The following is an 18993-nucleotide window of genomic DNA, read 5'->3' as shown; positions in this document are numbered from 1 at the left end:
TTTTTCTTTCCCTTTCTGCTGCAAGAGTTTCCCGAAACTTTTTTCTTTTCTTTTCTGTAAACCATAATAAAAGAAGAGCAACGCTATATGCGTTAATGACAAGTAAACGACAATCTCTTGCCTGTCCCGAACCATCGTCGGCCGAACCACCACCGTCTATCAAAACACTGAATGTCAACGATTCTTCGAACGCGAACTGTTTATACGAGCAGGCATACGCAGCTGCTTGCAGGGCCGTGAAACACGATCGTCTCGGCGAATTCGAAAAGGCGAAGAATGAATACAAGCGTGTCATTGAGGTAAGTAAATGCAGCACCGACTTTTGGTTCTCGAGGAACAAGAAACCTACTCAAAACAAATATTCAAGCTTTTCAACCAACTTTTACAAGGTAAAAATGAAGGGATTGTTTCTCATCTTGAAAGCGCAGCGTGGAGATAACATTTATATGCTGCAAATGCAGTAGGCAGTACCGACCACAGAGTGCAGCGGGATCAGTTGTTGCAAAAGTTGAACGAATATGCGCATCGCAAAGGACAGTTGGAACGATACAGCACAGGGGCGGTCGAACCTGAATCGGCACATCCGGATGCAGAGCAGCATTTGTTGTATAATAATCAGTGGAGAGTCGATCAAAACATCAGAGATACACGCCAGGAGTACAAATACGGAGAAGAGTACACGGATAGCGATGAAGAGGAAGAGGATGATGACGAAGAAGCAGCCGAGATACGACTGTATCTTGCTAAAGCACATGTAAGATATACCGACGTGTGCAATGGTATACCGGATCTTTTGTTGCTCAATCAGTATGCCATAGTTCTCCATGATACAAGGAGACCGGAACGACGCAAAAGGCTACATTGAACAGGCTCTCGAGTATTACAAGGATGCCGCGAGTTGCTACAAGATGGTTTACGAAGGTAGCTACATTGAATCAATTTTTGATTGCAAAGACGGAGCGCTGATCGTACAAGTTCCCCGGTCAATAGCTCTTTCTAGTAACCCGTCGAAACGTGCATACGCAAGGAATAAATGTCTTGAAGCGCTCGATAAGGCGGAAGAAATGAAGGCTTTGGACAAGCAGCAGAAAAATCAGATGACATTGCTAGGTTTGCGTACACACATTCAGAATAGTTGGGTTTAATGACTCACTTGGAAACTTAGCTGTGAAACACGAAAGGACGCACAGTCGAGAGCTTTCACGACCGGCAATGGGACGCAACCGGGCATCTTCCACGTCGTCGACTCGATCCGCAAAATCCGTTGCTTCAGTTGCCAGTCAATTGGAAGGATTATCCGTGAACGGAAAAACGGCACAGGGAGATAGCCTCGCAAGTCAGCGACTATTGACCCGGGAATTAGAAGTCTTGAAACATACGTCGAATGTAAACAATAAACTGTTTCTGCCGTGGATCGATGATACAGATTTGAAAGAGTACTTTTCTTTCGAAAAGCGGTTCGTGTAAGTTACTTTTTGCAATGTGGCCAATGTTGTTGCTAACACCAAAGGTTGGACCTTAATTAATTCAGTGACCCGGAAGGCTCGCTGCGACTATCACCAAAACAGATTGCAAACTTTGGAGGATGGAAACGACCTTCCGAGATTATGAAGAACCCTAAATTGATTCACTTGATCTCCAGTACAAGTCTAGTGCAGGATATTGTTACCGACTGTTCCTTTGTTGCTTCCTTGTGCGTTGCAGCTGCTTACGAGCGCAAATTTAAAAAGCAGGTAGGCATTTATTGAAAAGCTCACAGTGATGTCGGCATACTCACCAGGCATTCCCAGCTTATAACCTCATGTATATACCCCCAAGATAAATATGGACAGCCTTGCTACAATCCCAATGGCAAATATGTTATCAAGTTACTGCACAATGGTATTCAACGAAAGGTATGATTTCTCTTAAATGATCGGTTCCTTGTACCTTCCTTATTGCTTACTTGACAATATGATAGATCGGTACGAGAAAACTTGAAATATGTAAACACTATCTACGCAAAGCCTAACGGATGTGTGTAACAACATAGTTGTTGACGATTTGCTGCCGGTGTCACGGGAAGGTACCCTTATGTGTACATTCTCCACAAACAAGGAAGAGCTCTGGGCTAGTATCATCGAGAAAGCGGTAAGCCAACGTCAATTTGTGAAAGTAAACAAGACGACGACTTTATCTAAATATCTGCTGTCTAGTACATGAAACTCATGGGTGGATATGATTTTCCTGGCTCGTAAGTTCTGTGTAAACAAAAGGTTCCTCAGTGATTTTGTTAACATGTATGCTCTCGTAGAAATTCTGGCATTGACTTGTAGTAAGTACCACGGTCGCACAATCAGCAATTTGCAGTGCAGTTATAGGCTAAATATATATAAACCACAGCTCATTGACCGGCTGGATACCTGAACATATTTTCATTCAAGAGTAAGTCCCTTTTTTGTAGTCGTATTTGGCAAGTACACCTGTGCTAAGTTCATTCTGTCAATCCAGTACCCATTTCGTTGCAAATAATGTCTGGGACAGAATTCAGGATGGCGCAAAGTACGGAGATGTGCTCGTGACAATAGCTACAGGCGACTTGGCCGACGACGAAGCGGATAGTTTGGGTTTAGTGCCGACGCACGCGTACGCTGTTATAGGTATATATACACATGCAAATATGTTGATCGACTAGCATAATATACTGACGAAATCTGCGATGCATTTAGACATCAAGTGTGTTCTTGGTAAACGGTTTATGCAAGTCAAGAATCCTTGGAGCCACAAGAGATGGCGTGGGCCGTACAGTCATCTTGACACGGAAAGCTGGACACCAGAACTGATGGGAGCTCTCAATTACGACCCGTCCGTAGCCGGCAAAAAAGACGATGGCATATTTTGGATCGATTACGAGTCCGTTTGCAAACATTTCGCATCGATCCATTTGAACTGGAACCCCGAAACATTTTCGCACCGCTGGGTCCTGCATTCGTATGTTCTTGTTATATTTGCTTGTGGGTGTCGGTGCGTGCTGAAGGGCAAGGTTGCTCACACAAACATATTTTATTGCCTAGATCCTGGCCGGAAAATATAGGCCCTAAGCGAGACATTTACAATTTGGGCTACAATCCGCAGTTCAGTTTACATGTGAATGTCCCTGACAAGAAGCCCGCTGCAGTGTGGCTACTGCTCTCCAAGCATGTCATGGTGACGGAGGAAAACACGGATTACATCACGCTTCACATTTACAACAATACGGATGGGAAGCGTGTGTATTATCCAGAGGATACTTTCAAAGAGGTTGGTTGATGCGGATTCGGCTCTAACTTGTCAAACTATTTGCTCACATCCGACGGTAGGGAACGTACGTTAACAGCCCTCACATTCTGGTACGCTTCAATGCACCGCCTGGTCCAAGTAGCTACACTATCGTCGCCTCCCAACATGAAAAAGCACAAAATCTCTACTTTTCACTGCGGGCTTGGTCCCAGGCACCTTTCAAGTTATCTGAAGTCCCAATGCGCTACTGTATAGAAAAGAAGCTGCTTGGTCAATGGACAGAGCACACAGCTGGCGGCAACGCTTCCAACGCGTCCTACATGCATAACCCCCAATGGAAAATCACAATACCCGCGTCTTCGCCGACAGGCACCAAGACTGAGGCTGGCTTGTTACTGATGCTTGAGGCACCCAAATCTTTAGCAGTGCATCTTTCCCTGATGGAAGGTGGTAAGCGTGTCACGACGTAAGCACCAATTTTTTTATTGGTTAGGAATTCCGTCTAATAACTCGTTTGCTTCTAGAGTCTCTGTTCGAGATATAGTTGCACAGTCTGGACCTTATCGACCAGGTTTCTGTTACTGTGAATTGGAGGATATCAAACGTAAGCTTGCCTTTTTTTTGCGCCTTATTCTTTACAGAACGACTGACATGGCTTTCAGCTGGCAGCTACACCGTTGTTGCTTCAACGTTTGAAGTCGATCTCCTGGGGCAGTTTATACTCACTGTCGCTAGCAACATTGAGGTCGACGTTGAATCTATACCACCGGAGGGAGCGGTGAGTTGTTTGAGCAGAAGCGCGTGCAGCAAAGAACGGGTAATTAAAAATTATATTTTGTTCTCGACTATATCAGGGTATGTTCCGCAAAGTTATCCACGGCGAATGGATCCGGGGCTACAGCGCCATGGGTTGCCCAAGTTACGGCCACTATGGCAACAATCCACGATACCTTTTAGAGATACGCGAACTGACGACTGTCAAAGTTCGCCTGCAAGCGAACAAGATCGATCCCGTGCCTTCCATCAATGTCAATATTTACGAGAAACATCCCACTGAACTGTTTGGAAAAGAGGTTGCAACCTCTGGGCCATACACAAATGTCATTCAGGTATGTGTAACAACATTTCTGGATTTTTTTAAATGTTTGCAACATATCCAACATTGTATCTTAATAGGGTGTCGCGACGAACGATGTCGTCCTAAGTCAAAACCAAACTGGTAAAGGATCGATCAACACACAGCAGCAAAATAGTTACATTTAACTCACATCCTTGCAGGCTACATCATTGTTGTTGCAACACACGAAAAGGACATTGAAGGGGCATTCACAATGACAGTCTACAGCGATCGTCCTGTCAGTGTCCGCAATGATCGTTAAGCAAGAAGGCTATCCATTTTTGTTCGCTCTTTCTCAATCTTTATCTATCTTCATATATATACCGGCGCACACTCCAACTTGCCACCACGTTCTTGTTTTCATTCTTCTTTTTTTTTACAGTTTTTGCATCCTTTTTGTTGTTCGCTTTCAATACAGACTATATCTATATCATGGCTTTATTATCATTTCTTTTGCAATCTTCGAGCCTGCACTTGAGAAAGCGCGCGTTGTCCGGTGATGAATGTGATGACGGCGAGAACAGCGAGGTATCCGAGGGTTTCGAAAATGTTGAGACGTGTCCAGTAGAGGTACAGGATATATTCGATGGCTGCAAGCGATGCCAAGAATGCAATGATAGAAACCGGTCGCATGGCGGGACCTGACGTGAGCTCGTTGATGACTTTAAGAGGCGTGATACCCAGTCCTGTCCACTGTTGCAATGTAAATATGGTTAGCTAATGCCCGTTCCTTCTTTCCAAACTTAACGGATCAGCTTACGCCAATTGCAAGTAGGATCCAAGGAGAGAGCGCGAACAACGTAAAGGCTTTGGAGAACCAGGCGGGAGGCATAGATTCTGCAGGCCGGAACTGATGATGGATCTCGGGTCGCCATTCAAACACGTCTTCGTCGCCGGCTGCTGAGGCTATCAGAGCAAGGCCGGCAAGGGCGAGAAAGGATAAGAGTACTTTCATAATATATATATATATGTATAGGTCCAAGGGAGGATGGGGAAGAAGGAAATGCGAAATGGCGCGGACGCGGGACAAGAAATATGGTTATACAACACGTCAATGCACTTTATTCGTTCATAAAGGTAACAAGTGACAACCTAAACTTCCCTTTCCACCCCAACCTGTTCGCGGGGTCAGTGTGACGTTCACTCTTTGGCGTTCTTCGCGCAAGACGAGGACGTTGATGGGTACTCCTTGGCTGCGGGCGACGAGTTGGTTGAGGGCCTGGAGCCGGTCGTGGTTGCCTGCATGAACGGTACCAAACCTGAGCACCTTGTCGCCTCGGCGCAATCCACTCGTGTACGCGGGCGAGTCTGGCGCGACCGCGTTGACGACAGCAAACGGGTTTTCTAGCTGCTGGTGGTGGTGCTTATCTTCTTCTTCCCGACGACTACTGCTACTACTACTACTGGTGGTAGCCGACGATGACGTCTCCTGCTGGCGTTTACTACTTGAATGAAGCGCATGTAAAGCTTGCTCAATTTGTTTCATGATATCCTTGTGATCATTTCGAAGCCGGTGCACGAGATTTCGGCTGGTACGAGCAGCAGCAACGTCAATGTCGGATCGAGGGAATCCAGAGGCATCCACGAGCGGCTGATCCATACCCACTCCCTGAAGCCGTAATCCTTCATCGAGCTCACGCAACTGACTCTCGATCTCGTCCTTCTTGGCCATGAGCTCCTTTGCTTTCCTTAACAATTCATCCTGTTCTTGAAAGGTAGGTGATTGCATCCCCATGGGTGAAAACGTTCAATGGCCGCCGGCGCTTGCTCGCTCTTCGATTTATTTGTTTAATTGGATTCATGCGGAAAATTACACTAAAAGTAGTACAGCATAGAAGGGGGTGGTTTATTGAAGGAAAGCAATCAAGGAAAAGTAAAGGCTAGCTCTCGCTCCAAGAGGGAGGAACGGATGCATGAGAGAGAGAGTGAGAGAGAGAGAGTGCGCGCGCGCGCGCGTGTGTGTGTGTGTGTCAAAAAAACAACCGAAAGGCGGATGTGATAAGAATGCTTGTGTTCTTTCGATCTTGGCTGTTGTGGAAAGATTATCGGGAATATATTCTGGTATAAATACATGTCCAGTGTGCCGTTACCTGTGGTTCGCCTCATTCTCTGGAATACCTCACATACTCTCCCTTCTCTTTCGCGAGATATATATCCTCCCACACATTCCCTTAAGAAGAGAAAAACATCCGCGATCATGAAGTATATCCTCTTTGCAATCACCGCCACTTTGGCATCCGCTGCTACAGCTGGTAAGCAACAATAATAATTGATCATCGCTGCAGGTTCCTCTCACTCACTGGAAAAAACAAATAGCTGCTGGCTGGAAGGAAGAGAAAGATCCCGTCTACGAAAAGAAGGGCAAGCAGAAGGAGTGGAAGCACGAGAATGTTATCCTTGGTGAACTGCCCTATGTCTCTTTGGATAATGTTCAAGTTGAGAAGCTTCCTCCCGTCGTTGTTGTTACGACCGTCAGCGCCACTCGCACTGAGCCCGTCTTCCCCACTGAGGTATGCAAAAAAAAGGAAAAAAGCTGATAACTGGGATTAATTTATATTTTACAACAGGGCGTCAAGCTTCCTCACGACCCATGGGGTGAAAAGAAGATCTACATTGGCAAGGAATGGACCGGAGAAAAGAAGAAAGACGGCTGGGAAGTAAGCAGCTGGGACGAAGAAAAGAAGGGTGGCAAGAAATGGGACGACGGCAAATATGACGGCGAATGGGAAGGCAAGAAGAAGAAAGGCGGCAAGAAATGGGAAGACGACGAAGAGGATGAATGGGACGGCAAGAAGAAGAAGAAGGGCGGCAAGAAATGGGACGACGACGACGAGGATGAATGGGACGGTAAAAAGAAGAAGAAGGGCGGCAAGAAATGGGATGATGATGACGAAGACGAAGACGACGACCACGACTGGCACGACAAGAAGGAGGACAAGAAGAAGGGTGGCCACCACCACCACGACGACGATGATGATGATGGTGAAAAGTGGGACAAGAAGAAGGGCGGCAAGAAGGGCACCCACGCTCTCTCTAACGATCCCGAGGGTCTCTTGCGAATGGGTGCTGCCTCTGCTTCTGCTGGCGGTGCATCCTCAGCAGCCAAATCTGCCTCTGCTTCCTTTGGCGGCTTTGCCTCTTCCAAGATGGCCCAGGCTACCTCCAGCGTTGCCTCTGCTCGCTCATCCGCTTCCGGCAGCAGCAAGGCTTCCGCATCCGGCGCTCACTCCTCTAACGGCTCTACCTCTGCCGGCGTTGTCAACATCCGCCTCGCTGGTTCCGTCGTTGCTGGCTTTGCTGGCGTCGCTGCCTGGCTCCTCATCTAAAAGGACTGACTGGCCGTCTTATTCTTTCACCCACACATTTTAACCCACTACTACTCACCAATCAAAACCAAACCAAAGCCTTAAGTTCTTCTTTTTTTGCATTATGTTCTGCTTGCTATTCCTCTTTGCACTATTGCACAGAAAGTGTGTATGTTCTTGGATTTCTTTTCCTTTTTTTCCTTCCGTTTTTTTCTGCTGCTTGTTTTTAACATTACACTTTTTTTCCTTCTCCCTTCTACTTGTTTGCTTTTGATTTTGCTAGCTTATAATTTTGGATAATAAAAAACATGACAGAGGAAGGGAAAACATCCATGCTTTTTTTCTTTCTTTTTGTAACCGCTACTACTATCGCCATTACCGTGCCATACCGCTTTTTGCAGGGTCGCTGACCACTGAGCTCTGGTCTAAGTTTGTAATAATGCTCTCTGTTGGAGGACTTGTCGGTTCCGATACGTTTCTGTTGGGATGCTGGAACCACTGAGGATGATGATGCACGTAGCTGTGGTATTGATGTTGTTCTGGAGGAGAAGGATCTTGATGGATATTATATGTCTTGCGTAAAATGGAGTATATACGTAGTTGATTGCGTACTTGGCCGATAGCCCCCTCCCAGTGCAGTCTCGAGTAGCTTGCGAGCGGGAGCGCATCTTCGTTGAACCGTCGTTCGATACCAAAGATATCAGGCAAGAGCCGGATGATCAATCCGACGGGAAGTGACAAGGCGCCGATGGCTACAGTGATGACCCACTGCGTAAACGTAAGCGGCGTCGTTCCGAATGCAATGCCGCCAAAGGTGATAATAAGGAATTGGCATGTAACGGTGGATGCTTGTACAGCAAGGAAGATCCAGTCGTGCCACAAGTTCTTGAAAATATTGAATGTATCGTCTATGCGTCGGCAGTTGATCTCATTGAATACTTGCAGGAATACAAAGATGTTGAACGTCATTGTCTTTAGAACTGTGCGTTCGTGTGCGTCAGACATATCCAGGTGGAACAGCCTCGGTCCCGCGTAGACAACTGCAAGGTTGACAGCGACCTGGAAGATGGCTTGTCCAAGTATCATCTTAACCATGCGATAGTTGATTAAATGTGCATATTTCGACGCTGGTCTCCGTTTTAGCAAATCATCCGTAGGCGGTTCGGTTGCCAACGCGAGTGCTGCAAGAGTATCCATAATCAAGTTGACCCACAGCAGCTGCACGGCTGTCAGGACGCTTTCTGCACGATCCGACGTGGTAGCGCTCACAAATGACACAACGACCGCTGCCACGTTTACAGTTAGTTGGAACGTCAGGAATTTACGCACACCATTGTTCACGGTCCGTCCCCACAGCAAGGCTTTCAATATCGAGTTGAAGTTATCATCCATGAGTACAATATCAGATGCTTCCTTGGCAACCTCGGTGCCTGTGATGCCCATACTGAATCCAACGTCTGCAAGCTTAAGCGCAGGTCCGTCGTTTGTTCCGTCCCCGGTCATGCCAACAACCTGGTCCAGTTCTTGAAGTCTCACTACCACGGCTGTCTTGTCAGTCGGCGACGACCGCGCTAGGACTTGCATGCGCGGTATCGTTCGGCGCTGCTCCTCTGGGGACATTTGACGGAACTGGTCTGCACTCAGAGCAACACCGCCCTTGGTGAGGATACCAGCGTTGCGTGCGATCGCTTTCGCAGTCTTTATATTATCACCCGTTATCATGCGCACAAACACTCCTGCTCTTCTAAAGGCTGCAACTGATTCGACAACGCCGGGTCTGAGCGGGTCTTGGATGGCAACAATACCCATCAATGTCAAGTCTCGCAGCGGCAACTGCTCATCGGAAATAGCGCGGTACTCTTCCTCGCTGATATCACGAAAAGCAATCGCAATCGTGCGCAGTGCTTGGCTGGCATCTTGGTCAATAAGTCTTTCATAGAATCGCCTATCCTCATCTTTGAGCGGCTGCGCTTCTCCACTGGCATCGAGGTAATGCGTGCAAGATCTTAGAATAATTTCTGATGCTCCTTTAGCGTGTATACGGTAACTGCTCTGGGGTACTTTGGATGGAACGGTGTCGTCTTTGAGTTTGATAATGGTTGACATGGACTTGTGTCTAGATGCAAATGGGTATATCTTGACAACATCTGCGTTGTGCCTCAATGCAAAGTAGTTCCCTCCCAATGCTTTTGCGAATACAAGCAACGCACATTCGGTTTTCGAGCCAAGGAAGTCGAGTTTGCCGTCAATGTCGGTATCCTCGTATGCAGTTGAGTTAATAGATACACCTTCAATGTAAAGATCAACGACTTGTCGTCTATCCACACGCCGCGCCCAGTCGGGGACTTGTTCGGCCGCAGTGAACTGCTTTGAGCCTACAGTGCCCTTGACGACTGTCATTTGATTCTGCGTCAGAGTCCCCGTCTTGTCCGTGCAAATAGTTGTAGCATTGCCCATGGTCTCGCAAGCAGCTAATATACGGACCAAATTGTTATCCTTTAGCATCTGCGTCGTAGCAAACGCGAGCGCCATGGTGACTGCCATGGGAAGTCCTTCGGGTACTGCAACAACTATAATGGTGATCGTTTGGATAACAATGTTCACGAGCGTTGACGCAATTTCCTCGCCGGCTGGTAGCTCTGGCTGTCGATAAATGGTAACAAGATACTTGGCGGTCAAGGTCAGCAACATAGCCACGGAGGCACCGAATCCGACTTTGGCAATCTGTTCGGCCAGGACATCCAATTTAAGCTGCAGTGGTGTATTCTCTTGATTCTTTTGTCCACCTCGTTTCTGTCGCAACGCCATCATTGTCTTGCCAAAGAACGATCGCGTGCCAACACACACAACGAGACCTTTGCCAACTCCTTCCAAGACTTTTGATCCTGATAACAGAAAACAGTCTGCGCCGGGGATGTTTGCAGGGCTCTTTTGGACCGAATCTGATTCACCCGTTGCCGAAGATTCGTCGCACGCGAGCTTGTAACTCGATAGACAGAGGCAGTCTGCAGGAACTAGGCTGCCCGGTTCCAAAACAACGATATCGCCGACTACCAGATCCTGCAAGTTGATCCGCTGCTCCCGCTCGTTTCGAAATACAGTGATTCGTTTATCTTGCTTCTTCGCATTAAGTTTTCGAAACTGCCGCTCCTTTTGATAGTCATTGATCGCGTTCGTAAATGTCACAGCTAGGACGGCTACGAGGATAGCAGCACCTTCGACCCTGTCCCAATGGATAAAAGGAAAAAAAGTAAGTTGAGTCCCAGCTGCTCTTCTGCACATGCCATTGCGTTGCCCTTTCTCACCATCCTAAACCCCGTTCTCCGTTTGTTGCGCTGTAGTCTTGCCACACGCCGATCGCCAATGACACCATGGCGGCAATGGTCAGCATTACTGCAAAACACACGACTGTTATAACTCTTTATCGCATGCAAGTTTTTCTGTATCGCTTGTAATTACCGAGCGTCTTATCATCATACGCGGCTATCAAGAGCTGCCAAAAAGTGGTCGACTCTGCAGGAGGCAAGACATTGTCGCCAAATGCCTGCTGCCGCTCAATAATGCATGATCCAGATATGCCAGTCGACAAATCCACGCGTAATTTTTTAGCAATGCTGTCAATACCCCCTAGCTGCTGCAGAACGGCAGGACTCTTGGGATCGACAAGGCGCATCAATTCGTCGGCAGTGACACCAAATCTGTTTGCAGCAGCAGCACCTAGCGTTTCCGCCGACAGCAAAGGCTGGCGTTCTTCATCCTGCATAATTGGACAAGGAGGAGAAGGACACGATTGGTGATGGCAGTAGGTTCGAAGAGAGAAAGAAACAAAGAAAGGTTTTGATGATGGAAAAAAAAAACAAAGAAAAAAAAGTCCTGTTAGGAAGGGGTTTTGTCTGATTCAAGCCCGCCCGCTCCCCACGTCCTCGCATATGTCGGCTGAAACACTTTTGCCCTCCCCCTCCTGATGGACTGTGCGCGATACGGGAAGCAGGCAAAATTGACTAGCTACTTTTCTCCTTTTTGAGCTTATTTCGCACGTGTGCTTTTCTCGCTCTCTCTTTTTTTTCCTCCTTTATCTTTGCCCCTTTCCTTTTTTATCTACGGAGGACGCGCAACCATGCTCGGCAAGCTCTCGGTGTTGGTGGGCGTCGTTGCCTTGATGTGGGCGCATACGTGTACGCAATTATCGTGAAGCTGGAGACAATTTACATATAGTTTATCAAAGTATAACGCGTCGTATATCAACAGGGCCTTTACTTAAGCTGTCAGGTTTGCTGACGACAGTAACTCCCGTCAACACTGAACGCTGCAAACCTATCAAAAGTATGTTCCTCTTTGGAATGGGCTCCTCATTGACATTACAATTCAGTTTTGCTTCTCCTTAGCTTCTGCTGACGAGTTTCGAAACTGTGAAGACTTTGCATTATCTCCCGCTGAACCCGGCGTTGCATACTTTTCTTGCGACCCTGCCAGGGAATTCGTCAACGTTGTCCTCGGTGCAAACTTTTCTACTCGTTCGTCGCCGTCCATCCAAGCAGGACACATCTGGCGAGTCGATTACAACGAGGTATACATTTAAATGCATATAGTTTTTCTTTCCATTCCGCGTCCTAACGTGAAATCCAAAGGAACCAGCTGAAGTTCAAATGGTGGATCACATGCATGGCGATTTTCATCCGCTCGGCTTGGCGTTTGATGGCGTGCACCGTCTCGTAGTGATCAATATAAAGCATCACAACAAAGCAGCGATCGAGATCTTTGATGCTTCAGACAAGAACAATATCGCACATGTGCGCACGTTGGAGAACCCAGAGATCTACAATCCCAACAGCGTGCATATCCTACAAAACGAAAAGTATAGGGCGCAGGACGGCACGCCTTCGTTCTTTTTCACGCGAGATCACTACTCTGTGTCCCGTATCGCAAAGTCTGTGGAACTGTTTAGCATGCTGCCTATCTCGCACGTGATGTTTTACGATGCTCGCACCGATAAAGTCTATCCAGTCATGGGCGGATTCAATATTCCTAACGGTCTAGCAGGAGACGAGTCGACCCTGTTTGTGGCAGAAACCGGCAAGTTGGACGTGCATCGGTACAAAATCGTGCAGCATGACGCGGAAGGCACCGTCAAGCTGGAATTTGTTACCAAGGTTTCCGTGGATATGCTCCCTGACAACCTCCATTATTTGCCGGAAACTGGCGACGTCATCGTAGCTGGCCATCCCAAAGGATTAACCTTCTCTAAATTTGCAATGTCGGCGCCGCCTAGACGCATGCAGCCTCCCTCGCAGGTCGATATCTGGCATACATCCAATCAGACGGTCGAGACAGTGTTTGCAGATTCTGGGGCCCTGTACGGTGGATCCTCAACGGCTGCCATCGATCCCGATCATAGGAAATTGCTCATCACTGGTCTCTACGAGGATGGCGCTCTCATCTGCGACGTGGATGGCATCTAATATATACCAAACACATCCACACACAAGCGAGAATTCAACATCCATGTTAGATTGGACTAACTTAAAAGTTGCTTATCGCCCTCTATCTCGATTCCCCCTGTATGAATAAAACAGAAGATTTCATCGATTTCGGGAAACCAAGACTGTGTTGTGTAATGTATTGCTAAATTCAACAGTTAGCACTTTGTTATAGATATAACGTGATTTTAATTACCTTTATTAATGAAGAAAAAAGGGAAACAAGCAAAGGCCAACGTGATATCATTTACACTGGGATTAGGATACATTTTTGTAAGTAGCCATCAAGCAGTGATTCAAACTAGCAACTTACTGGCATATTTCCTAGTCCAATCCCGTGCAGTAGCTTCGTAGCGAGCGCGATCCGTCTTGTAAATGTGTGCAAGTTCAGGCACGAGCGGATCTAAAGCAGACAGCAAGTAGTCAGACACGCGCTCTCTCTCTCTCGTTGCCGCTTTAATTTCCATGACTTACCATCGGGGTTCGGATCAGTTAGCAAGGAGCACACGGAAAGTAGAACTAACAAAATTTGATCACAGAAGAGTCAATTGCATTGTCAGTGAATATCCAAATAGCACAGCAGCGGAACATACCCTTTGAGATTGTCAATGCAGGGGACCATTGATCTTTAAGGATATCCAGGCAAATGCTTCCGTTGCTGTTGATGTTGGGATGGTAGATTTTGGTTGTAAAGTTGATCTACGGTGCAGGCAATATACATGCATAATCAGAACACATCCACATCAAAAACCAATAAGCGTTTTCCCATGTTCTTACCTTTGGCGGTTTGAAAGGATAGTCCGTTGGAAAGTGGATAGACAAGAAAAAAACGCCTCCTTGGTATGGGCTATCCTCCTGTTGAATGTGATCAGTACACAGCAGCAAAACTGGTATTCCAATTTGATAACCAACGTACAGGACCCATAATCGTTGCTTGCCAGTGGAACAGATCATCTCCAATAGGTCCAGCAGAGCAGGACGACGGAGGGTCGCGTTCGAGATCTCTGAGTTCCTAGCAAACAAAGCGTGTGAGGTTTGGAACGATTGCGCATCTCGAGAGAAAGAAAAGAAAAAGGAATGCAACGGTCGTCTGTCATTTTCGACGTGTCACTTTGTAGAGTATACGGACAAAGCGCCCAGTAATCTCGGTTGCGTCTACTCCTTTGCAAGACAGCCCCACACATTCACTTTTTCTTTTTATTGACCAAGGGAGACTGAAGAATTTGTTCGTACCTTGTTGATGCGTTTCAATGCCATGACAAAGGGAGGTTGCAGGAAGAAGTAGAAGTGTGGTGTGTGTGAGCGAGTGTGGAAGGGAAAAAAGGTTCTAGCTTCGCTCAGCCAGTGTTGGTTCTGCACTCCGGCCGTCCAATCATTTCTCCCTCACAAGTGGTCACGTTAGGGTAAGTAGGTGCAATCGCGCCAGCGCGACATGTACATGGCACAGCCAGCCCAACCGGCGCAGCGTTTCGGGTCAACGGCTTTGCAGAATACTGTGGCATGAAAACGCGGCGAAATCGGTTACTTGCGTTTCCTGCACTCTTGTGAACCAGCCGATTCGACATGAAAACAATGCTATTTGCAGGAACATTGATACTGGATGCAGCATCTTGTATCAAAATTGTGCCGTTGGACTGTATTATTTTTTTTCTGCGTTAACAGACCTATCTGCGTTGGCGCATCATACACACTCAGAGATGGTCTAGCCATCCCATTGGTTACCTCGTCCACCGGATCCAGAGCTATCCAGCAGGCTACTGTCGGTTTCTGCTGTAACTCTTGCTCAAGATAGTCAGAATCCTTGAGAACGTTGTTGTTGTCACTAAAATCACTCTTGGCTTTCCTTTTACATTGATTCTTCTGTTACCCTGTGCCATGCAAACCTTGACGTTTTCGCCGTTCTAGGTGGTTTAATGATATATTGTTCATTGAGCTGCAAAAAACAAGGTACGTGAGATGTTCTGATGTACATCAAGAAACTGACGATGGCTTTTTGGTTCTTACCAGATAAACATTGGAAGTATCTAGCAACTGTGCAGCGAATTCGGCCACTTTGCTCAAGAGGATATCTGATACACGTATGTTGCCATGCAACAAGATACTGTCCCGTCGTTCGCGATAAGCATCCTCGTCGGTTTTATACCTGTCGTTTTCAGGTGCATCGAGATATCCGCATGTCAGCGGTTCTGACTTGTAGTTTAGACATATACAATCATTTTCCATTTTCTGCAACAATCCATACCAACAATGCAGCCTAGATCGTTCACTAGATCGAAACCTTCATCCATCAAGTAGTTTGCAAGCGTGTCTGCCTCCTCGACGAGCGCATCCAGCTCCTCAAGTGACAATGCTGCCATTTCATATTACAAACTGAGCATCAAGCAAATGACTTTAACTGTATTTTATATATATATATATACCGTTGCGCAGGATCGTGAAGCCGCGATCTGCAAACTCACGTATATTTCTCTCCTCCATAGTTTATTGTGCTATGTGGCTGATCAGGTAACAGTAACTCTTTTCAATTCTTTCGCGGGAATCGCAACCTGCTGACTGTGTCAACCATCTAGTAATTGGTACATTGCACACTCTAGGTTCGCTGATTTTTCTTCCAGGACAATGTTGGGGTACCTGTCAAAAAAAAAAGAGTGCAGAGCGGTTTGCATCCGCGGGACGAACAGATTTTTACCTCCAGAAAATGCACGGGAAGAAGATGTAATGAATAGCATGCCTCTGTTACCAATAACCATCTTTCATATGAAAGATCATTCATTGTACTTGTTCACCGACAGATCAAAAGGTTCCCCATCAGGAACAATCAAACATCAGAGAAAGAGTAAAGAAAACTCGCAGATCAAGCCGGCCAGCCGGGGCAATAGAGGGCTTAACTTATACACATAGGATCTGCGTTCCCGAACGTACTTCTCAACTTTGTGCAGTTGTATTCCTCATGAATGTACAAGTTTGTCGCCGTCTCCAAAAGACTTGAGACGTGCTGTTTGAGCGAAATCGCCTGTTGACATGGAGCGGCAGTGGATCGTTGCACCGTACGACCCGAAATAACCCTATCGGTGGCGGATTGTGATTTTGAAACTGCCTTTCTATATACGGAACCATTTGCGTTTGGAGCATCAATTTTGCATCGCACTCGAATCAAATTTGGACCTTGGGGAAGAAACTAATAAACATCCTCCTCGAATTAGAATTGGTGCACACTTGCCATTTAGTCCAAACTTGCTTATGAGGCGATGCGGGCACTCCAAATAACGCAAATGATCTCTCAATGAGTGAAACTTCGACATTGGATGTGTAGGTCGTGACTTACCGATAACTAAACGAAATATTTATCAATATATTGTAAACTGCAGGCAATTAAATGGACCTACCGTAGAGATCTAAACCCGTCAGGGTCCCACATTCGTAGTGGTGATATTCGCTCGGACGAAAGGTGCAGGCCGCCCATGACCTGACCAAATGCATATCGCAATGTAGAATATGTTTTTGGATGCATTGGTGTCTCGGTTCCATAGGGTCCCACAGCTTTTGCAGACTTGGATCCCATGGTGCTTGACACCGTCGTCCGTAATCATGTTATCGAGAGTTCGCGATAAGCAAGCATGACATATCTATTAATTATTCTCTCTCAGTAACTTTAACCATGATATTTGCCAATTTGATCGTACTTGGGATGTCAAATATTCATCGATTTTAACGACAGCAACCTCGCCGTTGGCTTCCCTCTTCTGAGCTCCCTCCATAGAATGCCTACCATGCCTGACTGATGGCCTTTCAAGGGCACGCCGTCCTTGCCAAACATTCCCGATCCAAAAACAATAAGAGGCATTTTTCCATTATTATCACAGTTGACCCTGGCCTTCCTCCATTACTTTTCTTTAGCTGGTGGCTGTTCCCTCTCCATATCAAGCGTGGAACGGACTGCTGAAATTGGTTGGGATGGTAGCCTATTAGAAGTGATCAGTAATCAGGCATCCATCAGTTACAACTAATGGCTACCTTCCTACGAATATTGACTTCTTTTTAAACTCTTTTCGATTCTTTTCTTTCTGTCTTGTCTGTTCTTATTTCTTTTCTTTTTCTTTCTTTTTCTTTTGCTCTTGATATATTTCCAGTCACCGTTTATCAATATGTTCGCCATTTCAGCTCTAGAGCGCTGTATTCCTTGATAGTTTCGGAATCGTGTAGCTGCAATCGGCTCATAATTGTAAAAATCCAGTAATGTTTCTAGATGCCAAAGGTAATAGCTGACATAATAAAGAAACATTTCTGCATTGGAGATCTTCCCTATGGGAAAGTTTGATTCGATATATTCAATGCCAAGTCGCCGTTTCTCCTTGCTTAGCATCTGTTTCTTCGTTTTGACCTCGTCATACCGTAGTACTCTGCTGTTGAGCATTTTCTTACTACCGGGACTTCTGACCCAGACCCGTAGGACGCATTGAAGACATCTCGCCGACCAGGGTCAAGTGCACAAGGACGGTAATATGATGAAATTTCATTAATGCTAAAATCGTCCAGTTCCAATTCGATTGCCCTTTCTTTGTTGCCTCTCGCACAGTGAAAAGAAGTCTGATAGCCATTTGTTGTGATCTGATTAGTGAACATGCAGCCTTCGTCCCTAGCTCATTTGTAAGAACTCTATCACCGTCGACTGTTGGCTTAATATAACTTACTTGAAAAAGCGGTATTCGTCAAGATTGAAAACAGTTTGGAAAACCGTCAGACGCTGACTATGTGTCCGCGGAACGGGCATTTTCAGCAGCCCAGCCAATGTTTCTGAATTGATGTCGATAAATCTCCAGTTTCGAGAAGGCAGAGGGACCAAGGAAAATAGACGGGGTAAAGCGCGCATATTTGATTTCTCTTGGATATGTGGCGTCTGTTGATGCTCGTCATGATACTGCTGTAGAATGTAATGTAACGCGGGTATGAAATTGGCAGGTTTTGCAGCCATTTCTTCGGTAGTACACGGCCGTGGCATGTATGGCATCAATTCCATCCAAATCTCTTGTATCGCATTGCCAATTTCAATGGAGCATGGTAAAAGATATCGTGGCATCACGGGATTACCACCGGCAAGGATCTCATATAAGTCATCATTTGCAGCCATATCCTTTTGCATTGCCTACATAAAAATATCATTAAATAAGCAAGATGTGAAGGATGACTGATGACGGTCGTAAGATGCTTACTGGTACGAACTTTTGTAACTTGAAAATAATACATTTCTCAACCCTGGATTGGAAGTACTCCACGATGATATTGGTGTAAGCGTCCGTTATGACGTTGCAGGCGGATGCAAGTGTCTGAGCATAATATTTGAAGTTGTTCACGGGGTAAATGAGCGCAGGATACTGTGTCTTGACTGAATTCCAGGAATCCAGTAAGTCGTCAGGCAAGTTTGGATTAACATTCGTAATTTCTTGCCCAAGGACAAGCTGAGCCATTGAGTAAAAGAACTGCTGTAAGAACACGTAAGTGGGGATGCTGCTATGAGCATGCTGGACGATATAGATATCCACGAATATAATGACTCTGATGACGACGTTTCGCATGAATTGTGACAAGTTTTGAATACCTTGCAATAGTTGTTTACTGCATTCGTCACGAACAACATCCAGAAGAGGTACTGTTCGGGTGAAACGTTCGACACTCCCGCCAAAGCGTTGTTCGACAAGTTCCTTCATGTTGGGTACATGATAAGGGCAATCCTTGGAAGATGACCTCGAATGGTTCGTTGAGCCACAATTGAGACATGGTTTTGCATTCGGGTTCTTGTTCTGTTCATTTCTTTCAATTCTTCCCTTATTCTTCCTCC

The 18993-nt window shown here is 46.2% G+C and overlaps 8 protein-coding genes across 8 annotated transcripts; 3 read left to right on the top strand and 5 right to left on the bottom strand.

The window, feature by feature from the left end:
* Positions 1-95: 95 nt before the first annotated feature.
* VTP01DRAFT_9231 (uncharacterized protein) lies at positions 96-4637 on the top strand (the record flags this gene model as incomplete). Its single annotated transcript, XM_069388441.1, has 21 exons — positions 96-299; positions 368-389; positions 462-754; positions 819-1110; positions 1166-1463; positions 1532-1733; positions 1833-1895; positions 1961-1985; positions 2033-2130; positions 2196-2233; positions 2294-2314; positions 2383-2424; positions 2524-2639; positions 2709-2970; positions 3054-3279; positions 3339-3724; positions 3783-3862; positions 3921-4036; positions 4113-4367; positions 4435-4477; positions 4537-4637. The coding sequence occupies 21 exons, from the start codon at positions 96-98 to the stop codon at positions 4635-4637; spliced, it is 3183 nt and encodes a 1060-aa protein (XP_069240737.1).
* A 182-nt stretch (positions 4638-4819) lies between these two features.
* VTP01DRAFT_9230 (uncharacterized protein) lies at positions 4820-6110 on the bottom strand (the record flags this gene model as incomplete). Its single annotated transcript, XM_069388440.1, has 3 exons — positions 4820-5068; positions 5136-5281; positions 5492-6110. 3 exons carry the CDS (start codon positions 6108-6110, stop codon positions 4820-4822), a joined length of 1014 nt encoding a protein of 337 aa, XP_069240736.1.
* A 462-nt stretch (positions 6111-6572) lies between these two features.
* On the top strand, positions 6573-7701 carry VTP01DRAFT_9229 (uncharacterized protein; the record flags this gene model as incomplete). The annotated part of the gene is made up of 3 exons (XM_069388438.1): positions 6573-6627; positions 6692-6885; positions 6943-7701. The coding sequence occupies 3 exons, from the start codon at positions 6573-6575 to the stop codon at positions 7699-7701; spliced, it is 1008 nt and encodes a 335-aa protein (XP_069240735.1).
* A 354-nt stretch (positions 7702-8055) lies between these two features.
* VTP01DRAFT_9228 (uncharacterized protein) lies at positions 8056-11443 on the bottom strand (the record flags this gene model as incomplete). Its single annotated transcript, XM_069388437.1, has 3 exons — positions 8056-10903; positions 10986-11073; positions 11140-11443. 3 exons carry the CDS (start codon positions 11441-11443, stop codon positions 8056-8058), a joined length of 3240 nt encoding a protein of 1079 aa, XP_069240734.1.
* Positions 11444-11797: 354 nt separating this feature from the next.
* Positions 11798-13139, top strand: VTP01DRAFT_9227 (uncharacterized protein; the record flags this gene model as incomplete). The annotated part of the gene is made up of 4 exons (XM_069388436.1): positions 11798-11855; positions 11929-12003; positions 12066-12247; positions 12309-13139. 4 exons carry the CDS (start codon positions 11798-11800, stop codon positions 13137-13139), a joined length of 1146 nt encoding a protein of 381 aa, XP_069240733.1.
* Positions 13140-13453: 314 nt separating this feature from the next.
* VTP01DRAFT_9226 (uncharacterized protein) lies at positions 13454-14414 on the bottom strand (the record flags this gene model as incomplete). Its single annotated transcript, XM_069388435.1, has 6 exons — positions 13454-13560; positions 13632-13676; positions 13751-13856; positions 13935-14012; positions 14074-14169; positions 14391-14414. 6 exons carry the CDS (start codon positions 14412-14414, stop codon positions 13454-13456), a joined length of 456 nt encoding a protein of 151 aa, XP_069240732.1.
* An 80-nt stretch (positions 14415-14494) lies between these two features.
* On the bottom strand, positions 14495-15635 carry VTP01DRAFT_9225 (uncharacterized protein; the record flags this gene model as incomplete). The annotated part of the gene is made up of 6 exons (XM_069388434.1): positions 14495-14791; positions 14880-14957; positions 15025-15090; positions 15162-15343; positions 15400-15507; positions 15578-15635. The coding sequence occupies 6 exons, from the start codon at positions 15633-15635 to the stop codon at positions 14495-14497; spliced, it is 789 nt and encodes a 262-aa protein (XP_069240731.1).
* A 1405-nt stretch (positions 15636-17040) lies between these two features.
* VTP01DRAFT_9224 (uncharacterized protein) lies at positions 17041-18862 on the bottom strand (the record flags this gene model as incomplete). Its single annotated transcript, XM_069388433.1, has 4 exons — positions 17041-17119; positions 17539-17793; positions 17849-18300; positions 18368-18862. The coding sequence occupies 4 exons, from the start codon at positions 18860-18862 to the stop codon at positions 17041-17043; spliced, it is 1281 nt and encodes a 426-aa protein (XP_069240730.1).
* Between the last annotated feature and the right edge of the window lie 131 nt (positions 18863-18993).

Source organism: Rhizomucor pusillus, assembly GCF_041956525.1.
Source record: "Rhizomucor pusillus strain CBS 183.67 unplaced genomic scaffold VTP01scaffold_6, whole genome shotgun sequence".
Taxonomy (NCBI): domain Eukaryota; kingdom Fungi; phylum Mucoromycota; class Mucoromycetes; order Mucorales; family Lichtheimiaceae; genus Rhizomucor; species Rhizomucor pusillus.
The sequence above is the reverse complement of the archived record's forward strand: the minus strand, read 5'-3'. Positions and strand labels throughout refer to the sequence as shown.